The sequence below is a fragment of the Hippoglossus hippoglossus genome, chromosome 1 (assembly GCF_009819705.1).
Source record: "Hippoglossus hippoglossus isolate fHipHip1 chromosome 1, fHipHip1.pri, whole genome shotgun sequence".
Lineage (NCBI taxonomy): Eukaryota > Metazoa > Chordata > Actinopteri > Pleuronectiformes > Pleuronectidae > Hippoglossus > Hippoglossus hippoglossus.
The window spans coordinates 24223580-24236610 of NC_047151.1; the positions used below are offsets into that span (position 1 = coordinate 24223580).

At 42.4% G+C, this 13031-nt stretch overlaps 2 protein-coding genes across 5 annotated transcripts in view; both read left to right on the top strand.

Moving 5' to 3' along the window:
- Positions 1-3388, top strand: part of LOC117770202 (collagen alpha-1(XI) chain-like) — a 34972-nt gene extending 31584 nt beyond the window's left edge. Inside the window, exons 62-66 of the mRNA XM_034599349.1 lie at positions 37-367; positions 555-667; positions 870-938; positions 1258-1491; positions 2468-3388. Coding sequence (XP_034455240.1) covers positions 37-367; positions 555-667; positions 870-938; positions 1258-1491; positions 2468-2614 — 894 coding nt within the window. The 3' untranslated portion in view covers positions 2615-3388. The remainder of the gene's footprint in view (positions 1-36; positions 368-554; positions 668-869; positions 939-1257; positions 1492-2467) is intronic.
- Positions 1-13031, top strand: part of LOC117770414 (noelin-2-like) — a 50062-nt gene that overhangs the window by 10597 nt on the left and 26434 nt on the right. For 2 of the 4 annotated variants that reach the window (XR_004615388.1, XR_004615387.1), the window contains exon 1: positions 8973-9150. Coding sequence is in view for 2 of the 4 variants with exons in the window: in XM_034599860.1 (XP_034455751.1) it covers positions 9007-9150 (144 nt within the window). In the remaining 2 variants the exon portion in view is untranslated. Of the gene's footprint in view, positions 1-8547; positions 9151-13031 lie in introns of those variants that run through there. The other 2 variants (XM_034599860.1, XM_034599870.1) reach the window with 2 other exon arrangements.

Consider the following 13031-nt stretch of genomic DNA (forward strand, 5'->3'; position numbering starts at 1 on the left):
CCTCTCCTCTCTCCTCCTCTCCTCTCCTCTCCTCAGGGTCGGCCGGCAGGAGTGGCAGGAATGGCGCCTCTTCACGAGCGAGGACGGAGAAGGAGAACCCAGGCCTCGGTAGATGGTGCTGCATTTGAACAGGAGGAGGAAGAGGAGGGTGGAGTTGATGGAGGAGAGGAGGAGTGGATGCAGGGGGACCAGGCGGCGCCGGGCAACTGGATAAAGCAGAAGGAGGGCCAAGGCATGGAGGAAGTGTTTGCATCTCTGTCCTCTATGAAGGTGGAGGTGGAGGGTCTGCGTAACCCACTCGGGACGTTCCACAGCCCCGCCCGCACCTGCAAGGAGCTGTGGTTCCTCCACCCTGAGCTCCCTGACGGTACCTTATCAGATTTGTCTGCATGTTGAGACTCTTTTTAACCCCCCATCTCTAACGCCTTTGGTTTTTCCTCCATCTTATACAAATAATAAATCTGCAGGACTTGTCACTCTTTGGCATTTTTTCTTATGCCTTCAGAGTTTTGAACCCTCTGCACTCGTCTCCCCTCCCCCCCCTCTCTCCTCAGGCGAGTACTGGATCGATCCCAACCAGGGTTGCCATCGAGACTCCTTCAAAGTGTTTTGTAACTTCACTGCACAGGGAGAGACGTGTCTGCACCCGGACAAGAAGTTCCAGTCGGTTAGTTTTCATGCACCAACACATTATTATGGTTACTTCTTTGTGGGTTTTTTTTCTGATAATTTGATAAACTTTTCTTAGCAAAAAGAAGCATTTGCCATTAGTTTAATGAGTTAGGGATAAAATGAACATTAATGCATATCTAGTAACTGTCTGTGTGTGGATTGAGGGAATTTGAAGCTTTTTTTTTTTTTGTCTTCAGGTGAAGTTGGCTGCCTGGAAAGGGGAGAAGCCCGGCACATGGTACAGTAAATTCAGGAAAGGAAAACAGGTATGGTTTGATCATTTTGCATCGAGATTAAAATGTTTCATACTGGGTCTTAAATGTGTTTAGTTAGGTCTTAATATTTTAGGTGATTCCCTCATGTTTCATTTTAAACCACACAATCAGGTCATCGTCAGAAAACTAAACCTCAGGATCAGTACAACTCAGGTCATAACATTGTCTGTATAGTGTAGTAAAGTTTTGTAGTGACACGTCCTAAGTAAAGGACTGAATGTGCACACAACTGCCTTCATGCATTATTCAGTTTCATACTTTATTTGTCCTTGACATTACATTGATGTTTGGTTCTGTTGTTCTCCTCCAGTTTTCTTACTCTGGGACAGACGGCGTTCCCATCCACATCGTTCAGCTGAACTTCCTGAAGCTGCTGAGCGCCGCAGCCACACAGACCTTCACCTACCACTGCCTCAACTCCGCCGCATGGCTGCACACCGCCACCTACGGCCACGAACACGCACTGCGCTTCAGAGGCAGCGACGGGGAGGAGATGACACACGAGAACACACATTACATCAGTGCACTATATGACGGATGTCAGGTGAGTAACACACGTGAAGCTCTCGTCTCTCGGACACATTCTTGTCTCAAACATGGCGTCACGCCTTCGCACCTTCAGAACTATATTTATGAACGAACACGCTCAAGAATATCTCAATACATTTTGATGCACATGGTCTGAAAATGAAAGCAAACACAAAATGACGCCAACGTGAAACGAAAGGACATATTAAAAATATATTTTAAGTCCTTTTTAAAAAGTTCCTAGAAAGTTTTGAAAGAGAAATCCCTTCACTGAGCGTCATGTGACAACGCTCACCTTGCATTGGCTGTTCACGAGAATGGAAGTAGACTGCGGGTCTCAGAAGCGAAGCCAATGCTAAGTGCAAGTAAATCTCTCGGATGACCAGCAGAGGGCGACTCCACTGGTTTCAAAGAAAAGTTTCTTTAGTAGTCTATGAGAAAATGACTCGATTTATAACGTCCGGAAACATTTTCCTAAAGAGTTTATGTCTCAATCTGTAGTTTCAAGTCTTCTTCAACACAGCTTGATGTTCATTTAGTAACTTATGGTCCCATTTCGAGTCTTGAAGATAAAGCATGGCGTGCACTGATCTGTGTCAGGCTCCAGTTCATGGTTAACTCTGGTTTCAAAAAAACAAGTTGGCACCGGACAAAATAGACAAACTTGAGGGTTTAAAACGATCGTTAACAAACCAACAAGTTGCACAATTTACTTTGCTGCCACCACAAACAGGAAATATTAGTTCTGGACAAGAAACGCACCATATGAACAATGAATCAATGCACATGTGGTTGCAGCATTTTTAGTAGTTTAAATTCATTTTGACCTTTTACCTTTGTTTAACCCTACATCGAATGAAGTATGTATTTATTTGATTATTTAATGCATTAAATAGTGATGTCACTTTATTAATTATTTATCGGTGTATCGTGAACTCAGAGGATTCAGCACATACTGACAACAGGGATACGTTTGTGTTTCTCCGTCACAGACACGCTCGGGGCAGGAGAGGACTGTGCTGGAGTTCGACGCCCCTCTCTCCACCACGCTCCCCATCATTGACGTGACCGTGTCCGACTTCGGAAACGGGAACCAGAAATTCGGTTTCCAAGTCGGCCCGGTCTGCTTCAACGGTTAACTGAGCCAGGGGGCGCTCACGGCGCGGCGAGAGTAATTTAATAGGAAAAAATAGCAATGGACATTTTTTTTACATGCAGGGAGAAAACTACTTACAAAGACAAACATGATGTCATATATTTATAAGTCGATTTACCTACAACAGTGTTCTTCATCTAAACATTAATTCTTTTATTGACTCCGACTCTGAGTCTCATATATTCATCACAAACCTTCTCACAGCCGACTCTGTGTTTTCATGAGAAGTGCATACTGTGCCTTTTTCTGACTCCTCAGTAACCTCAGATTTTCAAGTGGTGCTCTCACTCATCCATCCATGTCTGCTCCTGTAATTATCACCTGTGCACTTAATTCCCATCTATACACAATCATACATGATCGTCTTTAGAAATACCAAACTGCCTTATTTCAGCAGCCTTCACCCGCCATGTCTGTCATCATCAAACCTCAATTTGTTTTGTGTTATTTTTTTTGTGTCTGTTGTTGTACTTTTGTTGTCGTAATGATCTGTTGTGATGTATGTTGGAGTGTAAGTCATCACGGTGCTATTATGTAGCTCCCTGCAGAGTACATTTCTTTGTAAAAGGGAACTGGGGCAGTGCATTTTTTTTTATATATATATATATATATTGTGAAGCCATGTTTTATATATTTTTTTTTCAACATAACGGAGGAAACTGTGGTACGTGATTCCCTCGAGGTCTTTCTGTGCATAGTTGTGTGGAGGAGCGACTAACATGTTTTAATAAAAGTACACAATGTACATTTAAATTAATGTGATGGGATTTTAGTGTTATTGAATTCATTCGTTAAGCAAAGAGGAAGCAGACGGACACGTCAGCAGCAGAGAAACCCCTCTGAGGTGCGATGTGCACTTTGACGGGTTGTTCCAGATGGTTCTTGAAGATCACATATAATAATGGTGCATCAATTTTTAGTGATGGCTGCGTTCACGGGTCACTTGATTCGCTGATTCATCTTTTTGGTCCAGACTGAAATATCTCAACAGCGCTTGTACAGATTCCCATGAAGGTTTATACAGTAGCAACAGACTTTTGACCAATCGTGAGTCAGTCTCAGCTGTCAATCATTATGAGCACTTGGACAAACATCAGTGTGATAAGAACTACGTAAAAAATCACATAAACCATCTTTGAGAAAAATGTATCTTTAAGCGCCTGCCTGTACTGCAGCCAGCCACCAGGGGGCATTAAGAATTCTCTGGCTTCACTTACAGGAAGCTGTCATGTCGTCCATCTTTAAATTCTGATACTGGATGAAACCAGGTGATATCGGTGATACTGACTTTATTCACAGTTCAGGGCTGAGTCCTGAATTTTGATGTTTATTTCCACTGTCAAGTCAAATATCATGTAAAATGGTGATGTGTGTTAAATCTGCTGGTAATTTGTATTCACCGCAGCTTGAGCATACATCATTCATAATTCTGTCTTCATGTGATCGCCCCCCCCCCATCGCCCCCCCTGCCCCTCTGCACAGTGACATCTGCAGTGCGTCTAACATGGGACATTACTCATGGTGCTGAAACTTTAATGAGCGGAGGCACATGAACACAGGTCGTCCAGGAGAGTTTAACCACTAATTTCCACAGATTAAATATGGATGACATGTTCTGAAAGTCAGTCGCATTGTGTTCAGAGATCTGTTTTTAATTTGTAATCTTTGACGTCTAACCCAGCGTCCAACATTTAGACATTTTATTCCTTTCCAGTTTATGTGTTGAGGATAATTGTGAGTGTCCACAATAGAAATGTATATCAACCTTTTTAAATACACTTAAATTAATTGTGGTTTTCTTTACCCTAGAATGGTTCCTTTATATTTAAATACTTTATATTTAAATACTTTATATTTACATCAGGAGCGAGTCTTCTTTACGGAGGCCGCCATGTTTTTTTACAGTAGCCCAGACTGGACAAACTAAACACCTCTTGAGTTTTTTTATGACAACTGAAGGTGGGGGAGGCGAGGGGTGTTCAGCTGCAACGTGCAACTTCACCACTAGTTGTCACTAAATCCTACACACTGAACCTTTCATTCTAACTGTAACTGAAGTGTCTTTAACTTCCTTTCATAACAACAAGAAGTGGATGTAATTGATAATTGGTCGCTTAGCAACAACCTTTTATTCACGTATTGTGACGTAGTGTTAAGACGTAAGTTGTTTAAAACCCAATTTAAGATTTGTGAAACTTAAATATTTATTTGTCAAAGCAAAACAATATAAATTTCACAGTTTTATTTACAGATCTTGAACAAAATAAAAAATAAAATACACCTTTATGGTCCAACATCGTTCTATAGAGTCACATACTGAGACCAAAACCAACAGTATCATCCCACTTCTAATGCGTCACTCACCACTTCACCCACAAAACCACAAACTAATGGAATATCTAATGTGGATGTATCCTTCTCTTCAGCCCCTCCTACCCTTCACCCCCATCTTCACCTTCTCCACGACACTAGTCTTCTTCAGCTTCTGTGACTGTCATCATCCTGCAGCCGACACCAGGACTGTGTTCTTCTCCCACAGCCAGAGGGGATTCGCTCACTCCAGCCCCGGTGCCCCAGAACCCTGAGGCAAGGCAACGGGAGTCGTACCGTCTCCTGTGGCACCTGAAGTGGTCGTGAGTCTCCTAAGTGCAGGGTCACACACAGCCTGAGTTTTTTTTACTTTTATATCTTTCATGTCAAACCTGGGTCACGACGGGGGAGACGTGAAGGCTGGTGATGGACGGAGCTGGAGTCCTTTGGGTGCTGCTGCTGTTCTTTATATTCTACTCGTGTAAGGTAAGAAGACTGTTCCCCCCCCGTTCACACTCTTTATCTCTGGTGTAACATGGAGTCCAAAAGTGATGCAGCTTTACATCTTCTCATCAGATGTTCAGAGAGAAAGTGGATTGGAATTGAATTTATAATCTTTTTCGTGTGCAGAGATAAAAGAATCTCTCTGTTGTGAGCAGATGTTTCTGCTGCAGAGTTCAGCAGCAAAGGGGAAGTTTTGAATAATCTGAAGAACTTCAGTGTTTGGCTCTTTTTTCAATTTTCTTATCTGAAACACACATGTGTTTGCACAGGGAAATATTTTATATCTCCCAGAAAACACGGTTTATTTATTATTTGCTTTTCACCCGAGATCCACGAGTCTTTTCTGCACTGAAATGAAAAACTTATCGGATCCACAGAATAAAAAAGAGGGAGATGAATATAACATTTTAAACATCAGAGCAGCATCTTCAGAGCAACTTCTAAAACCACGTTATTATAAATCTACTTTTTTAAAACTTGTATTTTTTCACTTAACATTCATAATAAAAGAAATCTCTATATCATCTGAACTTATTTTTGATCGTCCTCTTCGGGCTCATTGGTTTTGTTAATTATTTAAGTTTTGTGTTGTGATGTATTTTTCTAACTTTGCTTCGCTCTTGTTCTTGTAAGAAAACATTGATAGGAAAACGTTGTATCTCTCAGAAACCAGAGACCAGAGACCAGTACCAGCCTGAAGGTGTTTCCCACCACTACCAGTTCTATTGGTGCTCCGACACCCGTCGACAACTGCGTTTCCCCCCTAAGTGCTGCCGATTGAAATATTCATGTTAGTTCAGTGTATTCGCTGAGGGGAGTTTTATGTATAATCCATACGTGTCCTGGGGGCATTTTTTATAGAGACAGGAAAACGTGATCATGTAACCGCTGACGGGAACAAAGATACGATAAAACATTTAGCGTTGGTTGGTTTAATTGTCGACGCTAAAATCGCTCCAGGAGAGAAACTACGAGCTGCGATGTTCTGTGTGTTACAGTGAAGAGCTGCTCCTCTTGATGTTTTATCATGAAAAACACACATCAGCTGTTAACACCCTACATCTGCTCCGTGGGGGTCTCGAACACGCAGCTCCAGAAAAACACATTAGCTTTGATTCATCAGCTTTTCTCTTAACGACCTAATTATATGATCATTTCTTATATTTTGAACTGATGGCGTGTTGCAGAATTTCCCATTAGAAACAAGACGATTGACTTGTACTAGATTCACTTTGGACTGAATGAATAGTGTTCGTCTCAACTTGAGTTAGTGGACTCAACGACTGCAGCTATAAAACAAGAGTCAGTGACAAGAGACCATCTTTCAAAAGAATCATCATCAAAAAGATTAAGAAATGGGACATTAATTATTTAATAGAGTTACCAGAAACATGTTTCCTCTCTTATCTTCAAGATCTACCGTCATTTCCCATTTGAATGTAAATTATTCAGCTTGAATTTGTGAATATACGTCTGCATGAGGTGGAAACTCTGCGTCCTCGTTGTTATTCCGACAGCCTCCATGGGCAAAACATAAAAACTCAAAATTGACAAAAGTCTCCACAGAGGTGAACAACTGTGACTGACAGCTCTAGGATAAAGTTAAAGTTATCAGTACCAGACGTCACCTGAAAGGACGACGGAGCAGAACAGGACTTAAATCACATTCCCTCTTTACTTCTTCATCTTTCCCTTGGATCTCTTCCTACATCTTCAGTTGGAGGAACCGAGATTAGAGGGAAACGTGGACAGTTAAGAGAAGTTAATTCAGGTGTGTCAACACAACACAACAAAATCTCACTGAATACGTCTGCAACAAAGAATTTCTTCATCGTTTTGATTCATCAAATGTCAAGTTTGAATATATAAGACAAGAGAAACTGCACAATTGAGTTGCTGGAACCAGAAAAGACAAATTATTTAGAACTGATAAGTCAAAACACCTATTTATTTATTGGTCTCCGTGGTTTCTATTGTGTCACCGATGAAAATGATTGCACCTCTCCTTCAATGTGGGGATTTATTTTTTCATAACCGAGCTACAAATAAAAAGTATCAGGTTTATAATCACTAAAAACTATTAAACTTTATGTATGTAGCAGTGTTGGGGACCAAGCAAAAAGGACAAAGGTGTAAAACTTTTCCTTTTTAATTAAACTGAAAAAAAAGGCACACAGGGGAAATTTAATCAAACATCCAACATTAACCACACAACTATCAACATACAAACATAAACAAAGTCAAAATAAGTATATAAACACTTATAAAAACGTGTCTTTAAGAGATATTTAAAGAGAGAAGAAGCTCGTCTGATGGATTTCCTCATGATGATTGTTCCCAACAGACCCTTGGTCTTCAGACTGGACTGTGGAACTGGGACAATCCTCCATTAACTGGCTCCTTTCTGATGCTCAGTCCCTGTGGAGGTAAAAGCAAACGCTGCCGATGCTTCCATGGTAACACAGATGAAATACAGCATCTTCTGAGGGTCTGGTTCTTCCTCGAGTTGGGGTCAGATCTGGTTTGATGCTGGGGGGGGCATCGCCGGCCACATGGTGGCGGTGTTGCATTAGTTTGTCGTGCACCATGAGGCACAAACACACGCTCAGTAAAACACACAGGCGACCAGGGAGAGGTCAATCCAGAGCATCGTGCTGTCGCGTGGGCGTTTTACATTTCATCAATATAAAGAAAACAAGGGAGGGGGGGGGGGGGGGAGGGGGGGGGGGGGGGGGGGGGGGTGGGGGGGGGGGGGGGGGGGGGGGGGGGGGGGGGCAATGAGCAGAGAGGGAAATAAATGAATAATTTAACTGTAATGGAGATAAAAATACAAAATAAGATGATTAGAAATGTGAGTAGGAAAATAGGAACAGCATGAAATGGGATAAATATTGAATGGGCTTTTTATAACTTCTTATTTCATGTTAATCTGTTTGTTCATTTTAAGCAGACACTGATGAAGAGGAGGATGAGCTCATTTGATGATGAAGAGGATGAGAGAATAGGTGAGAGTGAGAGATGGTGTGTATTAGAGAGAGAGAGAGGGAGGGAGGGAGGGAGGGAGCAGCAGAGAGTTAGAGGGTAAATGAGAGAGCGACGCTGGCTCAGTCACAGCATCTTTCTGCCAGGAGGAGGAAGGATACAGGAAACACACACACAGAGACACACACACACAGACACACACTCTCTGCTCAGTCAGACAAAGCAGACGTTTCCAGGAGCGTCTCCTGCAGCCGGAGCTGGATGTTGTGGATGTTTGGACCTGGCGTGTCTTCACATGGAGGCATCTGGATTCTAACCTGTGGCAGTGTGGGAGCGGAGACGTGCAGCAGTGGGACAACCCCGGCTCTGCTGCTTCACCACAGGAACCCTGTGTTCGGATTCCTTCAGCTGAGAAACTGTTCATCACCTGTAGCATCATGTCGTGCACCTGCTGTGTTTTGACTGCTGTCCACTGTTTGGACTGCGTGTGAGAGACCGGCCGGAGTTTTCTGCCTGTTGTGTGTGTGTGTGTGTGTGTGTGCACGTGTGTGTGAGGTGCGTGGATGTGTGTGTGTCAGGATGAGCGTTCCCATGTTAAAGATCGGTGCGGTGCTCAGCACAATGGCCATGGTCACTAACTGGATGTCCCAGACTCTGCCGTCGCTGGTGGGACTCAATGGAACCGTCGTCTCCCCCGAGGGGACACATGAGCGGATCGTCAGTGTATGTACCCTGCATACATGTACACACTTTGCATACACAGCAATATGAAGTTATTGTATCTAAACAGAAGTACCAGAAGTTTTGTGTTTCTCTCTGAGGTTGTTTTCTTAGTAGTTCACTCTTGTTGAGGTTAAGAACAGAGGAGGTTGCACCTTGTCCTGGTGTGAACTGTGATTTGTGAATATAACATTTTATTGATTAATTGTTTGATATATTAAGAAATGAGACGAGACCCAAAGATCATCTTTTAGTGTTGTGTGCTTTCTAAATATTCCCTCAGATGCTTCAGTCAGCTGTTTGTGCATATTACCATCTTATTATTACACCCTATAATTACACATTAGTGTGATCATCATCTTTTTCTTTGATAAGATGAACGGCTGCTTTTTAATTGCAGCAAAAACACCAACAACATTTACATTTTGAAATGTAAGAAAGTGTCAAAATCAATGATCCGATGTTCCTGATTCAACACAATCAGGAACATTTCCCCTTCGTGCTGCGGAAATGTTTTTGATCTGTTAGTTGCTGCAGAAAATAGAACAAAACAAGGAACAGAAATAGAAATGAAAAGATGCATCTGAAGCACAGATTTAGAACAGAATGGGGGGGGGAAAACCAGTGGCTGCTAATGGGAAGAACAAATGGCAGCAATAAATTAAAAAAAAATAATAATCTCCCCTGTTAATATGAGTCATAAAGAACACATGGACACACACACACACACACACACACACACACACACACACACACACACACACACACACACACACACACAGGGGGGGGCATTGCTCTTTCTCTGACTTACTGGGGGGATATTTCTCCTGGGGAAGACTGACTCACCCATGGGACATGGGTAATTTGTTGCCTTGGCAACACGCTGGCAACCCCGAGACATGTAGATGCTGGACCACAGATCTCTTAACTCGCTATATATTGTGTATTGTAGTGTGTTGTTGTTGTGTGTGTGTGTTGCTGTGTGTGTTTGTGTATTGATGTGTCCCTGGGCTTTACATGATTTAGCTTTCTGGCTCAGGAGGCACCTCACAGCTGCTGTGTGGCAGGACTTTGCAAGTTCAGCAAAGTGCATGCAACCCCCTGCAAGTACACACCTACACACAGACACACACACACACACACACACACACACACACACACACACACACACACAACACTGGCAGGACATGGCTGAGAACAGATGGAGACGTTGGAGATGCTGTGTTTCGAGAGGAATCTCCTGATGAGTAATATAAATGTGACTGAGATCTGGGGTTTCCAGACGTCTTGTCTCTGATGAATCAGACTCACTGAGCTCCATCATCTGCACATCGGAACTTCAAAGTTACTTTTAACTGTTGATTGTATAAAAGTGGGTGTTAGAATACTTCTGTCTTAGAGTTTAACAGTTAATTGTCAGTTTGCTGTGGCAAACATTGACATTTCCACCATTTATGGCTTTTATTGATGTGTTTTGGTCGTTTATCAAATACTTTCAGGAACTGGTTCATCACATTATCAATATCTTTTTAATGCTTTTAGCTGTTGGTCTGAATCAATTATCCATTAGACTTTAGTTAATTAAGTAGTTATTCCTTATTTTTATCTCTTATCTGTTTAACTTTATCCTATATTTAAATTATCCAATGCTTTTTGCTACCGGTTTAATTAACCATTTAAAATAATCAATTAAAATTATCGTAACATTCACATCTAATGGTTTCAGCAACTTTTAGCTCATTATTTCAACCATTTTCTCTTTGTTTTTCTGTTTGTCACTTACTTTCTAGAAATATCAATAATTATCTCAACTGTTTAGATTACTTTAAACTCATTATTTGAAGGATTTATTACTTCAACGTAACATTTCATATAATTTTTTTAGTCGTCTTTTTATCTAATATCCATTTTTAGCTCATGTTTTTCTATTGCTCCCGTCGCGTGTGTATGAAAATATTACTCCTGCAAATTCCCTGCATGATCACCTACTACCTTTCATTCATTCTCAGTCCCCACACGTAGAGCGCAGGTGCTACAGCTGTCTCAGCGAGTAGCTGTATATTTTAAATCAAATTGTTTTTCAAAAGAGCCGAGCTGCTCCACACACAATCTTTCCACGTCACCCCTGGCGACTTGCAGACGAGCCCCCCGGGGGGTGCGAGCCCCTCCGGGTCGATCACAACAGTAAACTCTGAGGATTGTTGAGTGTAAAGGATGAGCCGTTACGTGCACTTTTCAGAGTTTGGGATGTTTCCCGCCTGCTTGCTGCCGCCGCCTCTGTTGAATCCGTGCACGTTTAGCCGTGTTAGCTCTGCACTCTCTTGTTTGCACTGATCGTAATCAGCCGAGCTGCCTGAGAAGATTTTTATCATTTTTCCCTCGTGTGGAACGGACCCTTAGGTGCGGTTTGTCCTCCTCTGTTTAATTAACTAGGAGCAGTCGGCACAACTGATGCTTATATTCTCATCCCATCCACGTCCTGCTCCTTTATAAGCCCCCTCCTCCCCTCCTCCTCCCTCCTTCATCCCCCCCCATCAGCTTCATTGTAAACTGGACTTCAAGGTTACCACAGCAAACCCAGCTGATTGATTTATGCCATGTTTCCCTCCAGGCATCCACCTCCCCTTCCCACAGCCCCCCCCCCTCGCTCCTCTATATTCTCCCAGCTTCCTCCTCTGTCGTTATTCTCTTTCTCAGGGTTTGTGGGGCAGCTTCTCATCCAGATTACTGTGACAGGCTGGTGTGTGTGTGTGTGTGTCTGTGTGTGTGTGTGTGCGTCAGATTGAGCTCAGCCTTTTACATTGTTTGAAAATGTTAAGTGGGTCAAACGGGCCTGGTTAAATCTCACCGGAATGAGCCCGTGGTGTTATGTGTGTGTGCTCTAATTTAACGTCTGGTGACTTGGGCCCAAACGTCTAGAGACCAGGGAACAACTGCTGTCACCTCGGCAACACACACAACCAGGCCTCAAATAACCCCAGAGTGGAAAAAAAAGAAACAGGTCATTACATAACTGAGGTGGTATTTGAGGTGTGTGTGTGTGTGTGTGTGTGTGTGTGCGTGTGTGTGTGCGTGTGTGTGTGCGTGTGTGTGTGCGTGTGTGTGTGTGTGTGTGTGTGTGTGTGTGTGTCTGTACTTCAGCCTAGAAGATCACCTCAGCCGAGTCTTTTCACGCTTTTGTTCAGGAACAAAAAAACTATAATTTATTCTCTTGAAGCAAATAACGGCCGTAACGATCTTTTTTTTATTCTCGTTTGAGCTGTTTCGGTATCTTGGCATCAACTGAAGGTGTAATTGTGAAATCCATTACTTCGAATACCGTGCGTTTACTTATGAATAACACTGCGTTTATGCCATTGAAAATATGGCTTTGAAAACCGAGTGTCAGGGTTTATGCTGCATTGAACCCATTATTTAAGACTTGTTTGATGTTTACTCACTAAGAGATGGAGCAACGTTACGGTCGGAGTCCTTCGTTGCCACCTGATTTATTTAAGGCTGATAATTGCTCATCTTTTATCTGGGTTTTTTTTGTCTCCACCCGCCAATATTTACTCACACTCCACCACGTTGACCAGCCAGTAACTCACTGTTTACAGCGACTGCAGCACACTGTTGGTTTTCAGTGCCTTTCTGCACCTGCTTTATTACCAGAGCTCCCAGTCAGAGGAAGAAGCTGTGAAATTCATGTCTGAACTTTTTATCTAGCATTTCAGGGCAAGTTGAAAACATGTTTTGAAAACCATTCGATTTTCTGAATTTGTGAAACCTAAAAAAACTACTTAATTCATGTTTTTCACATCATCACTTGCTGATATTAACTCACAAATCACACCCAGAAAAGTTCAGATTGATACTTTCAAAAAATAAGTAGATTTCCAAGC